This window comes from Meriones unguiculatus, chromosome 4 (genome assembly GCF_030254825.1).
Source record: "Meriones unguiculatus strain TT.TT164.6M chromosome 4, Bangor_MerUng_6.1, whole genome shotgun sequence".
NCBI classification, from domain to species: Eukaryota; Metazoa; Chordata; class Mammalia; order Rodentia; family Muridae; genus Meriones; species Meriones unguiculatus.
Window position 1 is genome coordinate 32,121,344 of NC_083352.1, and position 14,386 is coordinate 32,135,729.

The 14,386-nt window shown below is 41.1% G+C and overlaps 1 protein-coding gene across 2 annotated transcripts in view; it reads right to left on the reverse strand.

The window, feature by feature from the left end:
* Mtmr7 (myotubularin related protein 7) overlaps positions 1 to 14,386 on the reverse strand; it is an 88,738-nt gene that overhangs the window by 48,366 nt on the left and 25,986 nt on the right. Inside the window, exons 1-3 of one of the 2 annotated variants that reach the window (XM_060381629.1) lie at positions 11,025 to 11,043; positions 9,664 to 9,786; positions 6,585 to 6,747 (exon numbers count right to left, since the gene is read on the reverse strand). Coding sequence is in view for 1 of the 2 variants with exons in the window: in XM_021663329.2 (XP_021519004.1) it covers positions 6,585 to 6,747; positions 9,664 to 9,786 (286 nt within the window). In the remaining variant the exon portion in view is untranslated. Of the gene's footprint in view, positions 1 to 6,584; positions 6,748 to 9,663; positions 9,787 to 11,024; positions 11,044 to 14,386 lie in introns of those variants that run through there. The other variant, XM_021663329.2, reaches the window with a different exon arrangement.

Consider the following 14,386-nt stretch of genomic DNA (forward strand, 5'->3'; position numbering starts at 1 on the left):
CTGTTACCTACTGAGACATGTCTGGTAGATCCTTGTGATTCTTACCTGGATAGTAAGTTCTCTTTACACAGTTTGGATAGCAATCCCTCATCAGACGGTTGTCTTACACTTTCTTTCAATACACAGGCTGTCACTCAGCCCAGGAACTATTGCCTTGCTTGCACAGAAGCTTTTTACCATACAGAAATCTTTAACTTTGAACAGAGGGAAAACTATTTGCCTGGTCGAGCAAGGCCATGTCCCTCAGCTGATTCACAGACATAAATATCCCTCAGACTTCTCATATCTACAAGTCTGCGCCACTACATCCAACAGAACAACTCATGCTGCAGTGATGAGCAGCAAGGGCCTCATCCTACGGGGTCCCTACTGGGAGGGCACACTGGACCTCTTCTTATGAGAAGCAAAGCAAAACAAAATAACAACAATGATAAACAAACAAACCAAACCGAGCTTCTGAACTACAAGGGTAATCTAAGATACAGCTGTAACTTTAAAAATTACTTTTAAATCACAAGAAGTTACATACTTTATTAATATATTATGGCATATTACCTACTGAGACAACATAATTAGCTTAACAAAGGCAGACAATATTTTTGAATGTTCTTTTGTCCAAAAAAGCAAACTGACAATTCACAAAATATTACATGAAGTGAATTTAAGCGTGAATATTTCTAGAAAGCCCAACTGGTATTTCAGTGAAAAGCACAATAAAAACGGAGCAGAGGGAAGTGTGATTTCACTGTTTAGCACTATAGCTCTCTGTGTGTCCTCAGCTCTGAGTATTCACTAGTTTCGCACTATTGTTCACTCTGTCTTCTCAAGCAGGAGTCATTCCACGCCAGCTCCTTCTCTCTCAGAACACTGAATTCTCTACCTTCCAGAAGAAACACAATCTCATCAAGTGTAAACTCTCAACAGGGAACCTGTCACTGACCCCTTGTTCCTTCTGCCACATTTGAAGAGAAGGTATCACCTGGCTGATGGAGGAGCAAAGTGTGTTAAAAGGAAACGGCAGAAAAGAAAGAAGTAATTTGTTTTTCAGCTGTCAGCAGAAAAAGTTTTGAGAAAAGAGTACTTAAAAGAAAAAAGAAGAGATTTCATCTCATTGTGGAGTAACTTAAAAAAAAATACAGGGTAGTTTAATGTTAAAAGTACTTTAAACATTCAAGAAAAACAAAAGGGATGAGGAGGCTACCTGCTACCATCAGGACACGTAACTGGCATTTTTTAAGACCAGAACTTAAGTAATGAAAGCCACTTGCCTTAGACACTCCACTGAATTTAGCCAACTCAAAAATAAGTATGATGGACAGCCTATCAGAGAACAGTAAGGGTTATCACCGCTTGTTACCAGGTTGTGCGGCCCTAAAATAAAATAAGAGTCGCTCACCGTCACTGGGTATTTTAAACAAGGCGAAGTTTAAATTAAACTTTAGGACCGTGGAAGCTAATGTCATGGAAGATGACGACCAGACTCAGACAAATATCATCAATGAAAAAAAGAAAGTAACAGGGTGGGAAAATGGAAGAGGCGGTAAAGCGTTGGCTTGGAAGCATGAGGACCTGAGTTCAGTACCTGGTACTGACATTAAAAATCGTCCAGGCATGGTGACTCCCGCTTGTAATCTCATCACTGTGGCTCACTGGCCTGTCAGCCTAGCCTACTTGCTGTGATTCAGGCCAGTAAGAGACTCTCTCAAAATACAAGGTGTTGTCTGGAGATGTCCCAGTGGGTAAGAGCACTGACTGCTCTTCCAGGGAACAGATTTGATTCCCAGCCCCACATGCAGCTCCTAACTCCAGTCCCAGGTGACCTGATGCCCTTTTCTGGCTTCTTCAGAAATTGCATGCATGTGATGCAGGCATAAATACAGGCAAATACTCATACACATAAAAACAGTAAAATACAAACTAAAATTAAAAATTTAAAAAGAAAACAAGGGGAGACAGCTCTCGAACAATACTTGAAGCTGTCTCTAGCCTCCGCACACATTAAGACACACATGTGCAACCACATACATATGTATAAACATACCTACATAAAGATATAATGCCAGTGAAAATTTGCTCAAGCATCAATGATTCATTAGACAATATAAAAGATTTAAATTAAGCAAATGAGACAAACTCAATCCTGAGATTTTGAAAAGCACAGTACATATGGGTATAGCTCAGTGCTTTACATGGGTAAGGTCCTAGGTTCAATTCACACCACCAAAGGGGGGAAAATATGCAGAAGAATCAGGAATTAAGATGACCTAAAAAGGCTGTAATTTGGTTTAAAAAAAGAGAGAGAAAATAAACACAAGAAATTATTTAAGTATTGAAGGAAACACAAACACTAAAGTAGGCAAGATAATTGATACAAAAATAAACAGCAGGAGGCAAATTAGAAGGGGGAAAATCTGAGGAGCAGGCTTCTTTTTTTTTTTTTTTTTGGTGGTACACATCTTTAATCCCAGCATTTGAGATGCAGAAGGAGGTGGATCTCTGTGAGTCTAAGTCAGTATAGCCTACAGCAAGTTCTAGAACAGCCAGGGCTATACAGGGAGACCTTGTCTCAAAAAACAACAACAACAAAACAGCACATAAGTAAATAAACAAATATATAAATAAATACATAGTACATGGGTGTTGGCATACAAAGATAGTGCTGGTGCCTACATTATTCATGATGGTCCCCTGGAGGTTAGCAGACTCTTAAAAAAAAAAAAACAAAAAACAAAAAACAAAAAAAACAGTAGTCACCAATCTAGAATTGTATAACTTTGGCCAAGCCTTCTGAAACCAGCTTGAACTGAATTTCTGTACAAATATTTCACTTTTACAGCCAGAAATTTATATTCTTGGTGTTGTGACACACTGAAGACCGTACCTACCACACTTTCCCTCCCTGGGCTATCATTTTAGACACAGCCAACCCCCTGCCTCTCCACGAGTAACTTCTGCTATTTCCAGAACAAGGCTTAAGCCTTGTTCCCAAGTATAATTAACTTTCTCATTTGCTCAAGCTTCTCTTCCCTACAGAGGTACATTTTTGCCTTTCCCTCTTCCATGTTTCAGGAGTTACATTCAGTCTTATCTCTTCCCTGAATTCTAGGGGTTCTGTTCTAGCCCCGGGATCAAGGGTTCCAGAGCTGAAATTTAACTCTATGTATGTTAACCTGTATTCTGTGTGTACATGCCAAACATACGTTTCTTTCCTAGCAGACTGTTGTCTTGTTTGTGAAGGAGCATAACAGCCATCTTTTAATCAGTTTCAGACCCTGATTAGTATGTCAGACCCACCGGGTTCATGGGTTTTTCCATCTGGCTCCAGCCTTTCTCTTAACTGAATTGTCTTATACTGGGATCTTTTGTAATCCATGACCGAATGCTTATCCATCTTTATTTACACCAAATGCAAAGCAGCACTAGTCCCAAAACTCCTAAGGACCTTCATAGGTCTTGAACTCACAAACATTATTTAAAAAAAAAGAAAACAAAAAACAATTTTGTTGTTGTTGTAAAAAAAAAAAAGTCTCTCTACTACTTTGCAGTTAGCTCTATCCACAGGAGATGAAATGTACGAGCCATGGTGGGGACTAGAATAACCTGAGCTGATGGAGGACCCTGCACTGCACATTTGCGTCACCCAGCTAACTTTCCCTCCCTCTCCTCCTTACTCTGACATGCCTATTGGGGAATGATATTTCTTGTGAGCTCTGCCCAGATGATCTGTGTGAGGGGTACTTGCTCCCAGTACCAAGCTACTGCTTTGTATCTGAACCTCTCCACGTCTACCGGCCTTCCTGATTTCAGTCCTGCCTCCGAGACGATATCCACAATGTGCCGTAACTTTGGCACTGCAGTTAGCAGTGTGCTCTGGAACTTCCCACACTTATTAAAACACTGTGTGTTACATAACCTGACATTGCTAATGCCAGTGTTTCAAAATACTGGAGACATTTTAAATCCGCTCAGGTGATAGTTTTAACTCAATTAATTACTATGTTTTCCTTTATGGGAAAGGCAGCCAATCGGGTCTTTGGCTCCATCTAATATCTAGTGACCAAAATGTCCCCTTTTAAGAAAAAACATGCATTTTTTTAAAGCAGGTGGACCCTCACAGTGAGCCCTAGCACTTTCTGCTCCCACCACAGCCTTCCCCACCCTTAGAGCTGCTCTTTCAGCCTTTACCAGTTCCCAGCTATTCCTAAATCCCATTAATCCGGTCAGAGCACATTTATTACCCTGCACATCCATTAATCAGTGACACAGAAATTGCTGGCACATAACTCTTCCTGCAAGCTCTGCTGCATGCAGCCTAGCCTACATCTTCCCAGAACCACTGTTCCAATTACAGTGTACCCTCCAAAGAGTTCAGCCACTCTTCTGGCTTACTCAGCAGTTAACACACTCAGAGGTGGGGAAAGATCTCAACCAAATGCCTGGAAAGAAGAACAAAGTGAAATCAGAACCATCAAATCCCAGGCACCATTTCCTTTAAGCAGCATTGGCTCTAAGCTACTACAAATGCTACACTCCTATCTGTCAGAGGGACGTCGGAACCCAGCCCAATGCCTTGCAAAGCTCACAAATGTCTCATCACTTGGTTAAGACACTATAAGGACAGGTCATAGTTTCCTTATTGATGCCTTCCATATGACACATATGTTCTGTCTTAATGATGCCTTTTTACTCTAAGAAACCTGGATGGGTATTTCCTTTAAGCAAGCTCACACAGGCCTGGCAGAGAGTCAAGAAGGTAATTCCAGCCCTGGGGGAGCAGTGACAGGGAGCTCTCTGTGAATTCTGGGCCACTGGAGGCTACATAGTGAGATTCTGTGTCTCAAAGAAACCAAAGAAAATAAACAAGAAACTAGAGTGCTGTGGGAGGGGAGGAACTCAATAGAAGTTTTAGACAACAATGTTTTCTACACTAAATTTTTTTTTTAATATTAGTTACAGTTTATTAACTTTGTATCCCGCTCCTTCATTCCCTCCCAATCCCACCCTCTCTCCTTCATTTCCTCCCTGCCCCTTTCCAAGTCCACTGATAGGAGAGGACCTCCTCCCCTTTCATCTGACCCTGGTTTATCAGGTATCTTCAGGACTGGCTGCAAAGTCTTCCTTTGTGGCCTAGCAGGGCTGCTCCTCCCTCTGGGGAGGGGGGGTGTCAAAGAGCCAGACATTCAGTTCCTGTCAGAAATAGTCCCTGTTCCCCTTACTAGGGTAAAACCAATTGCTTACTGAGCTACCATGGACTACATCCGAGCAGAGGTTCTAGGTTAGATCCATACATGGTCCTTGGTGGAGTATCAGTATCAGAAAAGACCCTGTGCCCAGATATATTTGGTCCTTGTGGAGCTCCTATCCTCTTCAGGTCATACTAACTCCCCCTTCTTTCATATGATTCCCTGTTGCCTGCCGAAGGTTTGGTTATGAGTCTTAGTATCTGCTTTGATACACTGCTAGGTAGAGTCTTTCAGAGGCCCTCTATGGTAGGCTCCTGTCCTGTTACTTGTTTTCTCCTATATCCAATGCCCATTCCATTTGTCTTTCTAAGTGAGGATTGATCATCTTACCCCAGGTCCTCTTTCTTGTTTATCTTCTTTAGGTGTATAGATTTCAGTATGTTTATCATATCTTATAGGTCTATGTAAGTGAGTATATACCATGTGTGTCTTTCTCCTTCTGGGATTCCTCACTCAGAATGATCTTTTCTTGGTCCCACCATTTGCCTGCAAATTTCATGATTTCCTTGTTTTTAATTGCTGAGTAGTGTTCCATTGTATAAAATTACCATAATTTCTGTATCCAGTCCTCCGTTGATGAACATCTGGGTTGTTTCCAGGTTCTGGCTATTACAAATAAAGCTGCTATAAACATGGTTGAGCAAATGTCCTTGTTGTGTACTAGAGCATCTTTTGGACATATGCCTAGGAATGGAATAGCTGGATCTTGAGGAAGCACTTTTCCTAATTGTCTGAGAAAGCGCCAGATTGATTTCCAAAGTGGTTGTACAAGTTTACATTCCCACCAGCAGTGGAGGAGGGTTCCCCTTTCTCCTACACTAAACAATTTTTAAGTTCTGTCTTAGGCCTCATATACCAGATGACTCAATTACCAAAGTTGTGTAATTATTTTGAAAGATTTATTTATTTTCATGTGCATTGGTGTTTGGCCTGCATGTATGTGTGTGTGATGGTGCTGTACCTTCTGGAACTGGAGTTACAGACAGCTGTGAGCTGCCATGTGGGTGCTGGGAATTGAACCCAGGTCCTCTGGAAGAACAGCCAGTGTTTTTAACCACTGAGCCACCTCTCCAGCCCAAGTTGTGTAATTTTTTTCAAAGTGACTTCAATCCCAAAGAAAAACACATAATAACCCTCACCTAGAAAATGAGAATACAAAGTTTATCAGGAGAGGCCTATGTAGCAACTCAGGGGAGACGTCAAAAAACAAGGTCAAGACCTCAGGCAAAGATGACAAGCAAACCCTCAGGCACTGTTGTTCCTAAGCAGAATACAAATTCTCCATCATGGTTTGTGCCTTTCTTCGGAGTCACGCGTCAGATGCTGAGTCTCTCTGCCTACCTGGCCGTGCAAGGCGTATCAGAGAGATGTACACGTCATGGCAGTCTCGCTCCTGCGGGATGACGAGCTGGACGACCTGAAAGTTCTTGCAGCGAATGAGCAGAGGACAGCCAGTTGCAGTCGTCGCCTGCTTCTCAATGGTGGAAATCTGACTGTGGAGAATCTGGACCAAAGGTGAATGAGTATGGTAGGCATGAATGAGAAATAAAAATGACAAGGACAGACAGGTCTCTGAGCCACACGGACAAGAAACACTCCTTAAAACCAGCCTTGCCCAACACCTGAACTCTGGTTACGAGAACTGTGAGGTTCACCTAAGAATCAACCAAAGAAATCTGTAACTTAAGTTTCCATTACCATACTTTCTGATATCACACTATTTGAAAAGAAATATTCAGCATTTAAATTTACATAGCTCCAGGTAGGAGCTATGTTTTGGTACTACGTTTTGGTAGTCAAATGCTGAATGCACTTAATAGCTAAAATTAAATAAGGTCATGGGAAGTTAGTAAAATAAACTTTTGCAATCAATGAAAGTTAGAGATTGCTCCACTGGGAGGTGCCACCATGCTCCTTAATTCCACACGGGATGCTCAAGTTCAGTGGCCACTTGTTCTCTAAGCTGTTGGTGGCCAGGCAGTCTGCAAAAGGAAGTATTCCACTTTCTCACTGTTATTTTCAGCGGGCAGTGTGCTTTTCTAAATCAAGCTAACCAATATACACTATATATCTCAGCTTCCTGGGCTATCGTTTTTATGGTGAAAGATACACTTGAAATTTACTAAAGATATTTTGAAATACATGCCATTATGATTTACTATGAACCATCGTATACAACACACTCAATCTCAAAGCCTAGACCTCATGTCTATCTGAGTCATACCTCAGAAACCCTTCCCTTCCTCCTTACCTCATCTACAGACTCTGCAACCATCATACCATTAAGAAAACAGGCTCATGGGAAATAAATCTTTCTGGACTGTGTCTCCCTGGCTTGTGAGAAGACCTATGTTCTGTCCTTAAGGGCAGCTCTCCATGAAGTTCCTGTCTGCTGTGTCATACTGGCTACCTTCTGCTAAGCGCAGCCCTCTCCATGGAATATGGGAATGGAACCTACCAGTGAAGATTTGGACTGTGGGTTATAAAGTCATGTTTGTGTGGCTATATAATGTCAGAAATGTCTCATGGTTTGATGACTATGCACAAAATATCTGAATATGGCTTTCCTGTTCTTTTTTTTTTCTTTGCAGTGAAATTGTGTCACATTTTTTATTTTTATTTATTATAATTTATTCATTTTGTATCCCAGCTGTAGCCCCCTCCCTCATCCCCTCCCAATCCCACCCACCCTCCCTCTTCTAACCCTATGCCCCTCCCCTAGTCCACTGATAGGGGAGATCCTCCTTCCTCACCTTCCCTCTGACCCTAGCCTATCAGGTCTCATCAGGACTGGCTGCATTGTCTTTTCTGTAGCCTGGAAAAGCTGCACTCCCTCAGGGAAAGGTGATCAAAGAGCCAGCCACCGAGTTCATGTCAGAGACAGATCCTGTTCCCCTTACTAGGAAACCCAATTGGGAACTAAACTGCCATGGGCTACATCTGTGCAGGGGTTCTAGTTTATCTGCATGTTTGGTCTTTGGTTGGAGTATTTGGAAATCAATCTGGCGCTTTCTCTGAAAATAAGGACTAGTGCTACCTAAAGATCCAGCTATACCACCCCTAGGAATATATCCAAAATATGCTCAACTATACAACAAGGATTTTTGCTCAGACGTGTTGGTAGCAGCTTTATTTGTAATAGCCAGAATCTGGAAACAACCCAGATGTCCCTCAATGGAGAAATGGATACAAAAATTGTGGTATATTTACACAACAGAATACTCCTCAGCTATTAAAAACAAGGAAATCATGAAATTTGCAGGCAAATGGTGGGATCTAGAAAAGATCATCTTGAGTGAGGTAACCCAGAAGCAGAAAGACACACATGGTATATACTCACTCAAAAGTGTTCAATAGACATATAACATAGGATAAACATACTAAAATCTGTACACTTAAAGAAGCTAAGCATGAAGGAGGACTCTGGGTAAGATGATCAATCCTCATTCAGAAAGGCAAACGGGATGGACATCAGAAAAAGGAGAAAACAGGAAAAAGGACACAGGAGCCTACCACAGATGGCCTCTGAAAGAGTCTCCCCACCAGGGTATAGAAGCAGATGCTAATACTCATAGCCAAACTTTGGGTAGAGTGCAGGAAATCTTATGAGAAAAAGGGGAGATGAAAGACCTGGAGGGGACAGGATCTCTACAAGGAGAACAACAGAACAAAAAAAAAAAAAAATCTGGGACCAGGGGGCTTTTCTGAGACTGATACTCCAACCAAGGACCATGCATGCAGATAACCTTTCCTGTTCTTTTAAAAATTACCAGAAAAATAGAGTCAACATAATAAAATAATAGAATAGATAATTTATAAGCTCCTGCAAGGGAGAGGGGGCCCTGAGGTTCCCCCCTTATTGGAGGAACTACTGGCAATTGATAGCTGTTGAGAAAGGGAGAGTCCTCCCCCTTGAGGACTTGGCCCCAGTGGATAATGATATAGCCGTGTGCACACAGACAGTCCTCATTGGACTCAGGGCATTAGCAGTACCAAAAAAAAAGAGGAAATGAAGTTGAAAAGAAGACAGGATAGGGCAGTAGAAGGAATGGAAGGGTGCTTATGCTCAATACTCATTGTATGAATGTATGAAACTTTTAAAAAATAGCAAATATTTGTAAAACATCTTTTGACTGTTTTACATTCAGGCACTACAGCCTGAGACAATTGAAAGAACAGAAACTCTTCTTCGCAGCTGTGCATGAAGCTCCAGCAGCTACAGGCCACTGCCGGGCCTATCTTCAATAATAGGCCTATCTAAATAATCAGTGTTTACTAACACCATACATGCATCAGATAGATATGACTGTGACTTCAGAAGGACATTCCTTTTCTGTCGTCTCCAAAATGCCTAAGTTAGTCCATGTTCACCACCGAAACAAATGAAAAACACATAAGGCCAAAAATGTGAACATCATACCCAGGTTTCTTTCCTTGTGTCAGGTGCATTTTCCACAAATATGACATGAGTAGCTGTCAGATATAAAGTTCCCAGTGACGCTTTCTTACAAGACACTCGATCTACCAAGCGGACATTTTCAACCTAGAGAAATTTGAAAAAAAAAAAAAATCAAAACATTAAATAACCTTATACTAAACTTATACCTAAAATAACCTTATACCTAAAACTTACATCTAAGAATGTCTCCAATAATTAAACCAAATATGTCCCTCAATCCAGTGGCAGACTATGATAATGATTATTAAATAATAAAATACAGGCTATGATAACATGACTTTAAATGTGTCACAAAACATTTACAGGCTGCATTCTTTCCTTCAGTTGTAAATAGGTCAGTGTTTTTATTTCATTGTAGCAATACAAACTTTCACATTTAAGCCAGCACAAATATGCATTACAGCTCTGCATTTATATAATGACTACAGATGAAATGAACTACATCCTATCAAAAAGAAAACTACACTTTTCCATGAGTTTGTGAAGTTGTAGGCGTGGCATATGGATGTTTGCATTCATATAAACTACTATAGTAGGAAATATAAAGACACATATGGGAGAAAAAACATATCAGAGAAAGGTACATAAAGAAACCCAGATGTCCCTTAGCTGAGGAATGGATACAGAAATTGTGGTACATTTACACAATGGAATACCACTCAGCAATTAAAAACAAGGAAATCATGAAATTTGCAGGCAAATGGTGGGATCTAGAAAAGATCATCCTGAGTGAGATATCCCAGGAGCAGAATGACACACATAGTATATACTCACTCAAAAGTGGTTAATAGACATGTAATATAGGAACAGGGCAGTGGATATCCTGGGGCTGAAGAGGAGCTGTGAGCCATAAGACCTTGGGAAGGGCAGAGACTCTCTTAAGTGATGAGCCATCTCTTTAGCTCCCTTTATCCACTGAATTACGCCTAATATTATAGGCTTTACCTCTTTGACTCAAAATTAATTTAAGGAGCATATTTTTTCACCTCCCATATGGTTGTATATAACTTACCAAACATTCTATTTTGAACTAAATTTAAGAAAGATCACGAAACAGCTATGGAAGGAGAAAAATAACAACATTATTTTTATAGTATTTCTTTGGGGGAAAAGAATTTGACTGTTAGGAGGTATGTAGCTAAATTATCAAGGGTAGGTATAGTAAACTAACAATAAGAAAAAGTGAAATACAAATATTTTTTTCTGCCCTTAGGACTAGTGGAACCAAACTTTATTCTAATACGTTGAACTAAAGTAATATTTTAAGGTAAAACTATTCAGTTAAGAGATATTCTCCCCACCGAAATGAAAAAGGCTGTAACCTTTAATGGTAGTTTTAGAAATCTCAGTAGAACAGAGTGGTACAGAGATGTTGGCAGATGGGAAGACTTAATGGAAATATTCCCATGTCTTTTTGTTAACTTTGGACACTGCTGCAGGAAAATTAAATGTCAAAGTTTGGCAATCGCTCTCACAGGTCCCAGAGCTGTCAAAAGCAATTTCAAAGCTATAGAAGAAAAAAAAAAGAAATAGAGGGAAAAAATAAATGAGAGAAAACACCAAAATGATTTACCAGTGTGTTTAACAATACAAAAGAATGGGTAAATACTATGACAATTCCATCACTGGAGAGAGTGCGTGAAGACAGCAATGCTGAGGGGCCACTTCACAGCGCATGCTTCAGTAGCTGGAAAGATCTTAAATGCAATCCCCCGCCCCCAAATTCTGACACCAACCTGAAGACCTAACAGTTTAATAGCTATGCTTCATTGTTCAGCTAACTCAAGTCTGTGTCACCTACACAGTGATAAGGCTCCTCAGAGCTGAAGATGAGACTTGGGAACTTATTCATTTCGTAGACAAAGTTATCGCAACTTGTTTTGCTTGTTCCTGAGAAGGCTACTTATGGCACACAGGACCTCAGCTTCTGGAAATGGCATTTAATGTATGCTTAAGAAATTAACTTGTTGATTCTGGGCTGTGCATTTACCACAAATCTGACACTTTTGAAATGAGATCCCTCTATATGATCAACGGGACAGCACACCCGTGTTATCTACCTGGTGTTGCTCTTTTCTTCCTTTGTGGGACGTAATATTGTGATGCTTCTATTAGTGGTGACTGAGGTATGCTCAAACACAGTACACCTGTAGCCTTTGGCATTATATGAAGCATTGAAGTCATGGAACTGGCAGAGGTAACCTTGAAGAGTATGTCAACTGGGAAAGAAGACTTCTGAAGAAATCCAATGTTTAAAGTTCTTAGAGAGAGGGGCGTGAAAAGCATAGACGGGAATGGTTGGGGAGAACACTGTAAGCAACAAATTTTACTGTTAGGGAGCAGAGGGAATGTTTATGGCAGTTGCTGTTGAGGCATGGAATAAGGCAAAACTGGTGTCAGTTACAAGGTAGATACTAGTCCTTTAGCATGAAGAGGCTGGGAACACCAGGACTGGAAGCTATACAAAGACACCAGAGGCATAAACTCTTAAGTGCTGAGGACACAAAAATTTTGTCCACGTGGAAGAGATGGCATGGTGGGATAGAAGCTGAAGGCAATTCTGATCATGCAGACTCCACCCCAGAGACACAAAGCCAAAGACATTTTAAAGAAAGAGGTCTACTGTCAGAATAAGAATGGAGCTTTGTGAGGAGAATTCTGGGTGCCTGTGCGGAGACAAGTCTTGTGACCTCAATTTCTTCAAAAGCACAGAACTGTTCTTGGAATGTGTTTTTTGTTCTCCTTTCAGGTGCAGCAGCTAGGAGTGTGTTTACTTTGGGCATTGTTATTTATATGCCTCTATGGAAAACATGGCTTGTCCTTGTGATTGTACACTTCACTTGGGTGACTGTTCTTTTTCTTCTTCCTTCTTCCTTCTTCCTCTTCCTCATCTTTTTCTTCTTCTTTATTTTTATTATTAGTTACATTTTACTAACTTTGTATCCCAGCTGTATCCCGCCCCCTCATTCCCTCCCAATCCAACCTTCCCTCCCTCATCTCCTCCCTACCCCTTTCCAAGTCCACTGATTGGGGAGGACCTCCTTCCCTTTGATCTGACCCTGTTTTATCAGGTATCTTCAGGACTGGCTGTAAAGTCCTCCTCTGTGGCCTAGCAGGACTGCTCCTCCCTTGTGGGGTAGGAAGGTCAAAGAGCCTGCCATTGAGTTCCTGTCAGAAATAGTCCCTGTTCCCCTTACGAGGGAAAAACCAATTGCTTACTGAGCTACCATGGGCTACATCTGAGCAGAGGCTCTACGTTATATCCATACATGGTCCTTAGTGGAGTGTCAGTATCAGAAAAGACCCCTGTGCCCAGATATATTTGGTCCTTGTGGAGCTCCTATCCTCTCCAAGTCATACTAACTCCCCCTTCTTTCATATGATTCCCTGCACTCTGCTGAAGATTTGGTTATGAGTCTTAGTATCTGCTTTGATACACTGCTAGGTAGAGTCTTTCAGAGGCCTCTACGGTAGGCTCCTGTCCTGTACACAGTGGAATACTACTCAGCAATCAAAAACGAGGAAATCATGAAATTTGCAGGCAAATGGTGGGATCTAGGAAAGATCATTCTGAGTGAGGTATCCCAGAAGGAAAAAGACACACATGGTATATACTCACTTATATAGACCTATAAGATATGAAAAACATACTGAAATCTATACACCTGAAGAAGATAAACAAGAAAGAGGACCCGGGGTAAGATGATTAATCCTCACTTAGAAAGACAAATGGGATGGGCATGGGATGTAGGGTGACTCTTCTTAACCCTCAGAATATAAACTGCCTGATGCTCTGAATGAAGCTGGCTATTGTGTGGGATTTTAGTCTACCATGCTCTCTAAGCACAGCAAACGGTCTACTTGCCCCAGTGCTCGTGAGATAATAGTTAACTTGATTCCACTGGGAAGTGTTTGTGAAGCTGTTAGGGTCATCTACTTTAAAGGACTAGAAAAGATTCCTTTTCTAAGGATCACAGGGATCACTGAGCTAGGATTTTTTTTTTATGATACTATGAAAGATTCTCCCCCAACCCTATAAAGTCTCTTAGCTTTTAGAACTGTTTCCCCAACTGTGGGACAAGTACTAATTCACTTAATGCTTTGAAGATTCTGCAATATAGAAGGAAGAAACCATGCCTAGAAGCATAACCCAAGCGTAAGCATTATTCATCTTCTGGTGTACTGTGGAAAACATCTCTGCATCACTGTAAGTGGGTTTTACTAGGTACAGAGGTGTCGGGGAAAACAATTTCCAGTAAAGTAGGTAGGCAGCCAGCCTGTCCAATTGACTGCAGCATCAATCCAGCCTTAGCCGAAACTGTGTAGACATACAGGCCTTGATATTTAGGAGTGCAATTAGGAAGAGGTAGGTCCCATGTCTAGCTGTGTCGGGGAGTAAAGATGAATAATAAATGCTAAAACAACTAGAAATAAGGTGTGCCAAGGGAAGAAAGAAAGTGTAAGCCACATAGAAGCTGGCAGGCATTCTCAAGACAGCTTTAGACTCCCAAAGGAAAGAGAATAGAGGTATTAAGTAACAACAGAAACGTCTCGCATATCAGCCCCAACCCAAGCTGTCATGGTCCATATAGAAATTAACAAAATAACCACCAATAATAAAGAAATCAATGAAACCTTTTGAGATGTGTTCTTATACCAGACCGTGCCAGGTACCGCACTATCA